This window comes from Pelophylax lessonae, assembly GCF_965119305.1.
Source record: "Pelophylax lessonae genome assembly, chromosome: 1".
Taxonomy (NCBI): Eukaryota; Metazoa; Chordata; class Amphibia; order Anura; family Ranidae; genus Pelophylax; species Pelophylax lessonae.
The window spans coordinates 225,338,216-225,353,258 of NC_138768.1; the positions used below are offsets into that span (position 1 = coordinate 225,338,216).

The 15,043-nt window shown below is 42.7% G+C and overlaps 1 protein-coding gene across 1 annotated transcript in view; it reads left to right on the top strand.

The window, feature by feature from the left end:
* SH2B3 (SH2B adaptor protein 3) overlaps nt 1-14,686 on the top strand; it is a 257,173-nt gene extending 242,487 nt beyond the window's left edge. The window contains exons 7-9 of the mRNA XM_082259691.1: nt 7,766-7,980; nt 12,158-12,329; nt 13,976-14,686. Coding sequence (XP_082115817.1) covers nt 7,766-7,980; nt 12,158-12,329; nt 13,976-14,283 — 695 coding nt within the window. The 3' untranslated portion in view covers nt 14,284-14,686. The remainder of the gene's footprint in view (nt 1-7,765; nt 7,981-12,157; nt 12,330-13,975) is intronic.
* The last annotated feature ends 357 nt before the right edge of the window (nt 14,687-15,043 follow it).

The following is a 15,043-nucleotide window of genomic DNA, read 5'->3' on the forward strand; positions in this document are numbered from 1 at the left end:
ACAATATTTTTCACATTTTTTATATGAAATTCCCCCCCCCCCCCCCCAAAAAATGTAAAAATCAAAAATTTTTACATTTTAGGCCAATTTGTTTTCTGCTACATATTTTTGGTAAAAAAAAAAATTGCAATAAGCGTATTTTGATTGGTATCGCAGCTACTAACTACGGGAAATTTATGTCATTTTTATTGTTTTAACTAGTAATGGCGGCGATCTGCGATTTTTTTTGCGGTACTGCGACATTGCGGCGGACAGATCGGACCCTTGACTGACATTTTTGACACTTTTGGGGGTTCCAGTGACATTACTACAGTAATCAGTGCTATAAATATGCACTGTTACTGTAAAAATTACACTGGCAGGGAAGAGGTTAACTTTTTTGGTGATCAAGGGGTTAATGTATGCCTGGTGCTTACTAACGTGTGTGGGGGGAGGGGACTGTGTGACGCAGGCACAGATCGCAGGTTCAGCTTTGCTGAATCCTGCAATCTGTCCCTGCCTGTTACTTAGGAGATCCGCCCGCTTTGTTTACACAAGCGGGCAGATTTCCACACTCGATCCCCGACGATCTGTAAGAGCGGCGGTGATCACCGCCTCTCTTCCCCTGGCCCGACTCCCGCTGTGACTGAATACAGCGGGAGCGAGCCTCCGGCGGCGCACGCGCGCCGCCCACAAGGAGAGGAGTCCAGCGGCGTAGGTCTACATCGCTGGACGATAACGAGCCACTTTGCCGCAGTACGGTCAACGTGACCGGTTGGCAAGTGGTTAACAATCCTAAATCAAACTTTCACTTTTTAATACTTGGTTGCAAATCCTATGCAGTCAATTACAGCCTGAAGTCTGGAATGCATAGACATCACCAGACGCTGGGTTTCATCCCTGGTGATGCTCTGCCAGGCCTCTACCGCAACTGTCTTCGGTTCCTGCTTGTTCTTGGGGCATTTTCCCTTCAGTTTTGTCTTCAGCAAGTGAAATGCATGCTCAATCAGATTCAGGTCAGGTGATTGACTTGGCCATTGCATAACATTCCACTTCTTTCCCTTATAAAACTCTTTGGTTGCTTTCGCAGTATGCTTCGGGTCATTGTCCATCTGCACTGTGAAGCGCTGTCCAATGAGTTCTGAAACATTTGGCTGAATATGAGCAGATAATATTGCCCGAAACACTTCAGAATTCATCCTTCTGCTTTTGTCAGCAGTCACATCATCAATAAATACAAGAGAACCAGTTCCATTGGCAGCCATACATGCCCACGCCATGACGCTACCACCACCATGCTTCACTGATGAGGTGGTATGCTTTGGATCATGAGCAGTTCTTTTCCTTCTCCATACTCTTCTCTTCCCATCACTCTGGTACAAGTTAATCTTGGTCTCACCTGTCCATAGGATGTTGTTCCAGAACTGTGAAGGCTTTTCTAGTTTGGCAAACTCTAATCTGGCCTTCCTGTTTTTGAGGCTCACCAATGGTTTACATCTTGTGGTGAACCCCCTGTATTCACTTTGGTGAAGTCTTCTCTTGATTGATGACTTTGACACACATACACCTACCTCCTGGAGAGTGTTCTTGATCTGGCCAACTGTTGTGAAGGGTGTTTTCTTCACCAGGGAAAGAATTCTTCGGTCATCCACCACAGTTGTTTTCCGTGGTCTTCCGGTGTTGCTGAGCTCACTGGTGCATTCTTTCTTTTTAAGGATGTTCTAAACAGTTGATTTGGCCACACCTAATGTTTTTGCTATCTCTCTGATGGGTTTGTTTTGTTTTTTCAGCCTAATGATGGCTTGCTTCACTGATAGTGACAGCTCTTTGGATCTCATATTGAGAGTTGACAGCATCAGATTCCAAATGCAAATAGCACACTTGAAATTAACTCTGGACCTATTACCTGCTCCTTGTAAATGGGATGAGGGAATAACACACACCTGGCCATGGAACAACCAATTGTCCCATTACTTTTGGTCCCTTAAAAAGTGGGAGGCACATATACAAACTGTTGTAATTCCTACACCTTTTACCTGATTTGGATGCAAATACCCTCAAATTAAAGCTGAAAGTCTGCAGTTAAAGCACATCTTGTTTGTTTTATTTCAAATTCATTGTGGTGGTGTATAGAGTCAAAAAGATTACAATTGTGTCGATGTCCCAATATTTATGGACCTGACTGTACATCTTCAATGTATCCTCAACACACTTGCGTTGCAGCGAAGCATAACACACTGACGTGCATTGCCCTGCGCTACCAAAAGGCATGAACTTTTGTTGCATTTAGAGACAACGAAAGTGACAGCAGAAACAAAAGACTGAGTGGTCCATCAAGTCTGCCCCTTTTTTTTTTTTTCCATTAACTTTTTTTTGTCTGAGCACAGATCTATGTTTGGGTGCATTAGGAAGCCCATTCAAATGAGTAGGAAGCTTTAATGTTTTAGTTTTTTTAACCCTAATGCCTTTTTTGCATTAAGGTAAAATAACTCTTCACTACTTATTCTCCCCCCCCCCCCATCACAAAACACTTACCTGCCTCCCCACACTGATCTAGTGATGTCCCAGCTGCAGCATCGCTCCTGCGCCACTCCTCCACTTCCTGATTTCACAGGAGACACAGACAGCAGGGGAAGCCATAGGCTCCTGCTGTTACCGGTCAAACTTCTGTGGAGAGTGAGCGGAGGCGTGGTTTACTGGTGTTGTGTGTGTGTGTGTGTATAGATGCACACAGTCCAGATCAGGAATGCATCTGCAGGGTTACCCCCTTAGCACTGCGCTTGCTGAGGGTGCATTTGGAGGAAGAAGGATCATACAGCGCCGGTGGAGGACTGCCAAAGAGGAGGTAAGAGTCTGCTCTCTGCAATATCATTGCACAAAGCAGGTAAATATAGCATCTTTCTTTATTTTGGTAAACAAAAAAAAAATTATCATCACTTTAAAGCTGATTACATTAACATGTGTACACTGTTGGTAGTGCCACAGTGTGAGTGGGGCCTTACCTGCTCTTACACTGTTAGTTTTTTACATTAAAACCACTTTACCACCGGAGGATTTTCCTGCTTAACCTCCAGGCCACTTTTTACAACTTGGCACTGCGCGAATTTAACTGACAATTGCGCGGTCATGCAAAGCTGTACCCAAACGAAATTTACGTCCTCTTTTTCCCACAAACAGAGCTTTCTTTTGCTGGTATTTGATCACCTCTGCGCTTTTCATTTTTTTGCGATAATAAAAAAAGAGCAAAAATTTTGCGAAAAAATTGACATTTTCTACTTTGACAGTTAAAAAATATCCAATATATTAAATTTTTCCCCATTCCTGACCAGGCTATATTTTGCGATTCGGCGCTGTGTTACTTTAAAGGACAATTGCGCGGTCATGCAACGCTGTACCCAAACTAAATTTATGTCCTTATTTTCCCCACAAATAGAGCTTTCTTTTGGTGGCATTTGATCACCTGTGCGACTTTTAATTTTTTAAAAAAAAGAGCGACAATTTTGAAAAAAAAAAAACTATTTTTTACATTCTAATACAGTGGTTTTTAACCTTGTTGGAGGTACTGAACCCCACCAGTTTCATATGCGCATTCACCGAACCATTCTTAACCGGTTGCCGACCGCCGCACGACTATATACTGCGGCGGTCAGCCCCGGCCAGGCAGAGTGACGTACCGGTACGTCACTTGCCTGTCACTTTCTTGTGAGCCAATAGCGGGCGAGCGCGCGCCCGCGGAGGCGCGCCCGCGGAGGCTCGTTCACAGGGAAGTTAGTGCGTGTGACCGGCGGACCCGATCGTCGGTACAGAGGGAGAAAGTCAGGCGGCTGATGTAAACAAGCCGCCTGTCATTCTCCACTGTGTAGAAACAGTGTTCAGACGGTTCTACTATGTAGGACCGTTGATCACTGTTCTTACACTAGTAGCCACAGCCAATCACAGTAGAAAGCACGCCCCTAGGGACACACTTAACCCCTTCCCTGCCAGTGTCATTTTGCAGTAACAGTGCATATGTATAGCACTGATTACTGCAGTAATGTCACTGGTAACCCCAAAAGTGTCAAAAATGTCAGTCAAGGGTCCGATCTGTCTGCCGCAATGTCGCAGTACCACAAAAAAAAAAAAAAAAAGCCGCCATTACGCGTTATGAAAAAAAAACACCAAAAATGACAAAAATCTTTCCCTTTGTTAGTAAACGCAATAAATTTTGCGCAAACCCATCAAAATACGCTTTTTGCAATTTTTTTTACCAAACATATGTAGCATAAAACAAATTGGCCAAAAATGTTAAAAAATTTTGATTTTTACATTTTTTGGGGGGGAATTTCATATAAAAAAATGTGAAAAATATTGTTATTTTTGCAAAATTTACGCTCTTTTTTTGTTTATAGCGCAAAAAGTAAAAATCGCACAGGTGATCAAATACCACCAAAAGAAAGCTCTGTTTGTGGGAAAAAAAGGATGTCAAATTAGTTTAGGTACAGCGTTGCACGACCGCGCAATTGTCCGTTAAATTCACGCAGTAAAAAAAAAAATAAAAATCGCAAAAAACCCCCTGGTCGGAATGGGGGTAAAATCTTCCCGGGCTTAAGTGGTTAATTGGGAAAATAAAATATGATTTTTTTTCAAATTCAAAACATAGGTATATATTTAGGACGGTATATATTTATTTATACATAGGTGCACAAAATGAACAAAACCATTAAAGAACAAAACCATTGCATTAACATTGACCGCTGACCATTTGCATTAATACTGAGTACTGACCATTTGCATTACCAACCAACTAACCAAAAAAAAAAAGGCTCTCCTAACTTAAAAAAAAAAAAATGCCATACCAATACTGCACACTCACTCACTGTTATACACAGTGCCTGGGCACCTTTTTAGTAAAACACTTCCCTGCAGAGAACACCACACCACCACATCTACCTACCTTAGTCCTCCTGATTCTGGGCTGGCTGCTGCGCTGGCCTAGTAGTGCATAGACTGTGGGCGGCCTGCTCTGGCCTGGGTCTGGTGCCAGACTCACTCAGTGAGTCACTTGAGTGAGCCACCACTCACTCAGCCTCCTCCTAGGCCTAGGAGTTGGACCTCTCTCCCCTCTAGTCTCCTAGTCCCTGCTCTCACTCCGCTCAGTCTGTCCTTGTCCTCGCCGTCAGTGCGTCGGTGTCACATGACATGTGAAATCACTCTGCCAGGTCCGGGCTCTGTACTGTGGGGATGTTGTGTGTTTCCATGACGACGGCGAGGAGCGGGAGCGGAAGGACACGCCCGAAATTGGAGAAATAGTACCTGACCATGAAGAGGTACTAGCGGAGGGTGTGCGTGTCATCACGAATCATACGAGTCCTCTGCCGAACCCTGGAGACTGACTCACCGAACCACTGGGGTTCGATCGAACCCAGGTTAAGAACCACTGTTCTAATATATAACATTCCCAAAACAAAATTTATAAATCAAAATTTTTTAACACTTTAGGCCAATTTGTTTTCTGCTAAATATTTTTGGTAGAAAAATAATCGCAATAAGCGTATTTTGATTGGTTTGTGCAAAAGTTATTGCGTTTACTAACTACGGGAAAGATTTGTCATTTTTATTGTTTATTTTATTTTTTTACTAGTAATGGTGGCGATCTGCGATTTTTTTGGCGGGACTGCGACATTGCGGGGGACAGATTGGACCCCTAACTGACATTTTTTACACTTTTGGGGGTACCAGTGACATTACTACAGTAATCAGTGTTATAAATATGCACTGTTACTGTAATAATGACACTGGCAGGGAAGGGGTTAATTTTATCGGTGATCATGGGATTAAATGTATGCCTCATTCTTACTGACGTGTGTGGGGGGGAGGGGGTTGTGTGACAGACACAGATCGCAGATCGCTATGCTGATCCTGTAATCTGACACATAGGAGATCCGCCCGCTTTGTTTACACAAGCGGGTGGATTTCCTCACTCGATCCCCGACGATCGGGGAAGAGCGGCGGTGATAACCGCCTCTCCTCCCCTGGCCCGACTCCTGCTGTGTCTGAATATAGCAGGAGCGAGCCTCCGGCGGCGCGCGCGCGCCGCAGAGAGAGGGGAGAGTCTGGTGACGTAGGTCTACGTCGCCAGACCTTAACGAGCCACTTTGCTGCAGTAGCAGCACAGTGAGCAGTGGTCAAGCGGTTAAGCATGCCAGCTGAACAGAAAAACGAACAGGTTCGTCTACCCACACAAACAAGGTGAATGGGGAAATCCCCCTGCCAGGACATTGTATTCTGATAGTGACTAATTGATGGAAAACTTCACAACGTGTCCCTTCGACTTTCATTGATCAGTGTTTGGCCAACTTTAGTGGTCATTGCTAGACTTCATCTTAAAATGCCACTTTCCTGGCCACCATGCTGATGCTTGGGCTTCAGAACTTTGTAATAAATATACATTTCTGGTTCAATCATTTTTATTGCAGGTATATCATTAACATAAATGGTAATTTGAAAAACACCTAGTCTGCCCACGCAGGGGCTATATCTGGCATCTAAGTATGCATTTTATGGATTCTAACTTCACTTCCTGCCTACTTGATTCAGTCAGAGACTTATAGTAGAACTTTGCTCTCCCAATCAACACTGGCTGATTTGAATCCCTATGCTGCTAGCATTAGTAAATAGATAGGAAAGTATATCGTATTTGCTTGTTTTGAATTTTTTTGTTTGTTTCTTTGGTTACTTCCTGGTTTCCATGCCTAGGAAAATGATGTCATACATCCCAGGAGTCCTCAGGAGGCAAGGAGAGGCTTTCTCAGCTAAGCACACCCTCTCCTGCTTGCATGACTGAGCTAAGGGCAGATGGATTTCAGGAAGTAAATGCTACATGAATCATTTGCCCTTATTTAGAATGGCCACAGGCAGAAATGATAAGGAGCATTTTTCAAAGTGATTTATAAACTAAACTGAAATGTAGTTCCACATTAAGTCAGCCATGCACTAGAATGAACATTCCTAAAACTAAAGTTTTAGAAAAAGATTCTACATTTTTTTGAATCGTTAGTGGGGTCAAATCGAACATTTGTGACTGCAGTGATGAGAAGATTCTCTCAAATGAACAGTGAATGGGGTTTTGGGTCAGGAAATTACATTTATTCCAAAATTGAATGTTAAAGCAATCAAAACTGTGTAGTACTTCTGAACGACATTAGTCAAGCCACTGAATGTACTGAGAATTTTATGAATGTAGGAACGTTCATTAAAAAAATCTAGTGTATGGCCAGCTTTAGAAATATCTAAACTCAGGTGTTATAATGACAGCCAAGCAACCACTGTTTTTAGGAGGCTAGTAATGACAACTTATGTATCTCTATCACGTTCCATTGTCTTCACCATATTTCCCAAGATCATTTTTCCATATACCTTCCCCTTCGGTAAGTGATTTTTTTTTCTAGATAGTCCTCCATAAAATTCCACTGCAGATGCAGACTAGGAGTTACCTTTAAATGTTAATGTAATGCTTTCTGCGATAGATAATAAAGAACACTGAAAAGCAGAATATACTTACCCAGGGTGCTTCCTATGGTAAAAAAGCCTAGCTGTTTGTTCAGCTCATCCAGAGATCACATAGCCAAATGGCCATTTACAGTATTTTGTCACATTTCAGTAGCTGCAGCGTATTCCAGCACCTTCCTGGAGAAAGCAAAATTGTTAACAAAAAATGACAAATATTATATGGCCATATTTTACAATGTTATGCATATACAACTTGTGTCAGCGACTTGTATAACTGGCTGATTTTATTGATCCTTAGGCGCTGCTGTCTTTGTGCCTTCAGAACAGTGTTGTCATAAAACTGACCATTTATTGGCTTCCTATCCATGGTTTCATGGGCCCATCTCTCGAGTCAAAGCAGCTCAGCTTGTACAAGCTCAGGGATATGAAGGTCATGGGGTTTTCCTTCTACGGCAAAGTGAAACGCGAAGGGGAGAATATGTCCTCACATTTAATTTCCAAGGCAGAGCAAAGGTAATGTGGCAGATGTTTTTCAATAGTCGTAAGTCTGGCCTTCTTTATCTTTTTCAGTGGAATAAGAAACTGGTCTCAAAGCACATATTATAATAACTTATCCATATTCCTAGTTGGTTCAAAGATACTTTCAGGCCATTACACTTTATCCCAGATTTGGTATAGGGATACATAAGATGATTATGTGACCTGAGGTTTTCCTTATATAAAAGAATATTTAAATAGCATGATCATTCAGGGTTACTTTAATTATCATTTGAGTTCCATTTTTACTTTTGCATACTTATGCCTCGTACACACGCAGCGATAGCTGGCCGTGAATTTTCGGCCAACGTCCGATCGGCCGATTTTCGGCTTCTTAGTATGATGCTTCCGACAACCGACTCCGACTTTTCGGCCGAACAAAATCTGATGTGCATGCTATAAAATTTTTGTTGGCCGTCAACAGAACAGCCGATTGTTCGTCAGTCAGTACAGATTTCGGCAGACAAAAATCTGATGAGCAAGACTGGGCATGCTCAGAGAAGAAAAAACACACGGAAAGTAAACCAGAACATGACATCACTTCTGAAGTTGGTTTTTGTTGGCCGATAAAATTCGTGTGCAGTCTAGAGCACATTTCAACCAACACAACAACACTGGACAAAAGACGGCCGATCGGTCGGCCGATAATCGTTGCATGTGTACGAGGCATCAGACATATAATGGGTAAGTAAAAGCTATAGTAGAAGGTGTTCCATCTGGAATGATCTTTATGGATATGATAGTGGAAAATGAAAAGTGGGATGTTCCTCATTGTACATTGCTGCAAGTCTAGGGGCCCATTCATAACTTTCCAATGCAGTGCAGCATGGTAACATGGGCATTACTTAAACGCACGTTATGTGCATTGGAGTGTTGCAGTGGCATTCATTTTTAACTGCACCCCATAGTACTAAGGCAATGCAGCTCCAATCCACATGTATTGCAGCACACCACAATGCTACCTTGCATTATGGTGTGCTGCCTTACCAAAAATGATGCAGGTCTGTTTTTTGGACATTTAGCCCTGGTTCACACCAATGTGACTTGTCAGGCAACATTGGACTTCAAAGTCACATCCCGTGTCTTTTAATGGCCACCTCTCAATTGCCACCACAAAGTCGCAGTGACAAAAAAAAGTCGCTTTTTCATAGTAGCTCAAGAATCTTTACGGTCATGGATCGTCACAAATTTTGTCACGTTTGTAGCACGTTTTGTCACACAAGAAAATACATGTCTGCTAACCACACTTTGGGTGCGATTAACAATTAGCCTGCATTTACATCTGTGAATTTCAGAACACGCGGCAACCCGCAGAGAAAACGTATGCTTTGCTATAGGTTTCAGAAAAGTGCAGCAAGCAGATTTAAATACAGACTAATTGTGAATGACATTCCAATCACAGTTAGCAGACGCGTGTTTTGCAGCACAACAAAACGTGCAAAAATGTGCACTGAAAACGTTCTACAGCCACTTTAGAGCATTTGTTCAAGTGAATAGGCTTCCCTATGTGTGACACATGTTTACACTTGAAAAACGTGCAAAAAAACACTCGTTTCCACTATCCTCAGGTGTGTATAGAATGTGCTTGGTAGGAAGTTTTTAGGCAGAAAGGATGACCAGGGAGGAGAGGTGAGGGCTAAAAACAAAATGCACAGGAATGCTTCTTATCAGTAAAGCTGCATTGAAGTTGTTTTGAAGTCCCAGGGAAGTGGTACAGCAAATTCGCTGGAAGTGATGATACTTTCATGTCGCACAAGTGTGAACAAAGGCTTAGATGTGTTTCCAACCAATTCATCTGAATGGGCTGCCTTAATGCAACTCACTTTAGTGCATGAAGAAATGGGGGTGATGCACGCACATTAAAGTGGAGTTCCACCCATTTTCGTAACTTTAGATCTATGTAATCCCCTTTAAAACGACTTTTACCAATGGAATTTTTTTTTTTTTTTTTTGCAACGAAATACCTTAATTTCAGCTTTATTCCTCCTCTCCTCACTTCCGGGTCCGATCAGCGATGACGTCATTCGGCGATTCGCAGTGTGTGCTGGGATGTATTCCATGGCAGAAATCTCGCAGTATTACCCAGGAGCTGATCTGTACTGTGTGTATTCAGGCCGTGACCTGCCCCGCCTCCGCCCCGCCTCCTCTCAGTGAGTTGTACTGTATGCATTGTATTCAGGACGTGCTCTGCCCCACCTCCGCCCCGCCTCCTCTCAGTGAGGGAGGACTGAAAGCATTATATCCTTACTGAGCTCACTGAGAGGAGGCGGGGCGGAGGCGGGGCAAAGAACGGCCTGAATACAATGCATACAGTACAACTCACTGAGAGGAGGCGGGGCAGGCACGGCTCAGTACAGCTCAGCTACTGGGTAATACTGCGAGATTTCTGGAATGGAATACATCCCAGCACACACTGCGAATCGCCGAATGACGTCATCGCCGATCGGAGCCGGAAGTGAGGAGAGGAGGAATAAAGCAGAAATTAAGGTATTTACTAGCAAAAAAAAAAAAGTTTCCATTGGTAAAAGCCGTTTTAAAGGGGATTACATACATCTATGTAATCCAACCTATTAAAAATGGGTGGAACTCCGCTTTAACACAATGTACCAGGATGCCAAGGTCTGAAGGGGCCATAACATGTTTTTAGATCCTGCAGGAAAGAAAAGGTGTTTAGTCAGCTTACAAGAGTAGGAGCGCACATAGAGGAACTTAGCAAAGAAATGATTCTTAAGCTGGATACAAACTATCCAACTTTTGTGGTTAGATTTCCTTCAGATTTACCTTTTCTATGTAGTGCAAGGGCCAGCCAGATTGCATACAAATTGAAAGTGTTTAGGTTTGACCTCATATTATATGGTTTTGGTAAGTCTAAAGGAAAAAGTCTTAAGAAAATCTTATAGTGTGTATGGCCCTTTAGGCTTTTGCTATAGATGGGATGAAATTCATTCAGTTCAACAGAGGCTGGCTGAATTTTCCATCTAGTGGCCATTGCTATTCAACAGAAGGTGTCCACGGCAGCCTGAGGTTGTGTGCTGAGAGCGTGCCCACTGATCTTAAAGCTCAGTGGCAACAACCGTTCTCGGTCACAGCTTCTGATTGGGACCCAGCTGGATGGCTCCCATTTATGTGATCGCTTTGAAAGCCAGTCATAGCATTCACATGATAGCCTTGTCGTCTCCCAGCAATTAAAACCCACTTAATGGGATACTGGGAAGCAGTGTTAAGGCGTGAAAGTGTAATGCCTCGTACACACACAACGATAGTTGGCCGTGAATTTTCGGCCAACGTCCGATCTGCCGATTTTCGGCTTGTTAGTATGATGCTTCCGACAACCGACTGCGACTTTTCGGCCAAACAAAATCTGGTGTACATGCTATAAAATTTTTGATGGCCGTCAACAGAACAGCCGATTTTCCGTCAGTCAGCACAGATTTCGGCAGACAAAAACCTGATGAGCAAGACTGGGCATGCTTAGAGAAGAAAAAACACACGAAAAGTAAACCAGAACATGACATCACTTCTGAAGTTGGTTTTTGTTGGCCGATAAAATTTGTGTGCAGTCTAGAGCACATTTCAACCAACACAACAACACTGGACAAAAGACGGCCGATCGGTCGGCCGATAATCGTTGCGTGTGTACGAGGCTTCAGCATAGCCAAATTTTTCTTCTTTTTTTTTTTTTTTTGAGTTTCGGATAGAGTAGGGAAATGTTAAAAGCCCTTTCTACATCGAATTGAGATTTACCTTCACTTCCCATCTCTGAGACACAACAGGAAGTGAGAGGAAATCTCTACAAAGGGAGGAGAAATCTTGTAGACAGTTGTGAACCGCAGAGTTGTCCACTTTGGAAGATTTATCCTCCCCTTTACAACTTGGATTTCATATCACTTTCCATCTCTAGGACAATGGTCATCGACACAAGTAGAGAGGTTTTAATGGCCTAGCAGGGACAGACAGCAGTAAAAACTTAACATGGGTTCTAATCCTTCCCTACTCTATTCAAAACTAAAGCAAAAAATGTTTAGGCTATACCCACACTAGCATTTGATATCTTTGAAGTAAGCAGTAAATGACATACCGTGCATGCCCTTTGTGAATGTAAAGCATGTGATAGGTGGATAGTAAATGACAGTTGTACCTTCTATTTTCTTAGCACTTACGCCTTACGCTGACCGATAGGGGTCAGTGCCGGGTCCAGCACCTGCGCTTCCCGTCTGTCTTAGAAATGCTTCACTACTTCCGCCTTCATCCAATTCCACTTGAATATGGAGCCGCAGGAGATGTGAAGTTGTCTGGTTTCGTGGTGTCCTCTGCTCATTCACAAGGTAAAAAGTGCATCTTTGTTGTTGGAGCTAGATTGTTTACCCAACACTTTATGTACAGTACATACTGTTCACATGACTCCAACTATTCCACACTCAGTATAATGGTCATATTGTTTCCACATGTCTCTAGCAGCATGTTTTTTTTGGCTGCCTAAACAGACAGGGATGATTTAAACTACTCATTAGGGTGGAGAGGGATCTATATGTTGTACTTTCTTATTCAGAAAATGGATGCATCCAGTAACATTGATTTGTCATTAAAGGGCTTTTCTACTTTAGATTTTTCTAATCCATTTTTAACCCTCTAAATTATTAACATATAAAAAATCCTATTCCTACAGAATACATATTGGTATGTATGTACCTCATTACAACTGAGCCCTCCTAGGGAGATTTCAAGATATTAGTAGGTGAAACCAGCACATGGGCTTGAAAGGTTTTACCAAATGGCTCCTTTTTCTGCACATCTCATTGGACAACTTCGGGCAAAAAAAGAAAAAGGTTTTCCCAATCAGTGTGCACGTTTTGTCCAGGGGTGACCAGAAAGTTGTATACTCACCCAATCTTCCACTCTAGTGGCAAATGCCGATCCCCACGATCCAGGAGTGGACTGTTCCTGGTGTCCTCATGTCAAGAGCAGGTCTATGGGTGTGATGTCAGGAACAGTCCACCACACAAGAGGAAGGGGAAGAAGTTGCAAGGACTGGTCTTGTGGCGGGAGGATTGGGTATATTGAGTATATATCCGCTCCCCTAGAAAAAGAACGAGCAGTTAACCCATGCAGTGTGTGAACAGCCTCACTACATGAGAAAAAAAGTGAACAGCTTCAATGGACAAGGTTTTCTACATAAAGCCAGCCATAGACAGTTTGAATCTCGAGATTTGAATCATATACGGGCAGGCTGATTGTACCTGTTAATCGATCGATCCAACCTGACGGATTTTTCATGCGTTGGCTGCTAGTGGTTACAGCCGCTAACAATAATCACCCTGTCCCCCCCCCCACCACACACAAACACATTAGCTCCGTGGAAGGGATTTCCCCATCAAGGCTCAATGTGTTGATGGGGGAATTGAGCAATTTTCTTTCCTTCAACCTGCAACTGCAGGAAAGAAAATCGCGCTATGGCCGGCTTAACAGGCCCAACCATCTTTTTTTCCAATTATCTACAGTTACAATGTGGCTATTTTATCAGTGATTCATTATTGAATTCCCAGTAGAGATCTGTTGTGCCCCTTCACTCTCCAGCTCGTAAGTTGACCTTTACCACATATTTTACTCGCTCTGTCCATTTTCTCTACCTGAGAACCTTTATGACCATGCCAAAAGCACCAGAGTATACATATACAGTATATAGATTTCCCCTTGATTTGTAATTGTACACTACTATCTATTATTTCCTGGATTCACTGTCACAATATATTGCTTTCTTCCTCTTTTACTGAAGCTGAACATTACCTTGAATGACCTAATATAACAAAATGAAGATTCCTTCCCCTGCTGCACATTGACTTATTAAATGTTAATCTAACAACAATGCAAGTTCTAATAAAAACTGGAAAATGTTTTCCACAAACTTTTATTTTCATAAAGACAGTTAAGCCAATAATTGCTTGCTAGTTAACCCTTTCTTCTTTTCTTTCAGACCAGAACCCCACAGTCAGCACATTACTGTTCCCATTGCCAATCCAGAGGTCAGGTTCAGAGCGCAGCATCTCACATTCCCCACAGGCCAGCTTGGGGCAACACCCCTTCACAGACGACCTTCACCCCAGCTCCTACTCTGAACAGATTTTCCATTTGGTACCCCCTCCAGAAGAACTGGCCCGGAACTTTTTGCCTAGTGAGTCCAGCAGGGCCCAAACAAGCCGTCAGAGGGAATCTGACTATGAAATGGATTCTTCCTCAAGGGGTCACATACGGGCAATAGACAATCCTTACACGCCTCTATGACAATGCGGTAGTGTGCTGTACATGCTGAACTGACACGTTTACTTTTCTACAGTCACAAAAGCCTTAACATATGCAAACAAGCCAAGAGTTTAACCTGCTTCTGTTTTATTATGTTGCAGGGAGAGTGAAAGTGTACATCCCCTTTGGGTGTTATTCTATTAGGCCTGTTAAAGGGCCCTTCTTTCTCCTGCACACTAGGCCTAGGATGGCCCTGGAGGCAGCTAAGGGTTAAGTTGTGAGCAATTTATGAGCTTGTTTTTCTGTTACTGTTTACAAAAGGTAATTACTTATAGGTGTTCTACTCCAATGCTATAAAGTGGATGGAGTGGTGAAATTCTTCCATGTTACACATATGTGATAATGACCAGGGCTGTCCAACTACTGGCCTGTTCCTGGTGCTGCGCCATCATCAGTATGTCATTGTTTTTACTGTTTGAAAGCGCTGTCCTTAGTTATGTCTATCTATAGCCTGCTTAGTATTTTCAGGCACTAAATAATACAAAACCGCATAGAACTTCCTCACCATAATAGGTTTATTTGTTGTCAGGTTGTAAAAGTGCAGCCATGATGTTGTTTGAGCAGCCAATGGAAAAAAAGATATATTTTTAGTACACTCTTTGAAACAAAATTCTGTTAAAAATTTGATATTCAAATGTGCCTTAGGCTGGTTACTCTGGGATTAGTGCCTTGAATTAATCACCTGGTATGGCTGCATGGGCCAATGATTGCAGAGGATGTGTGTCAACAGGACCCATGCAGC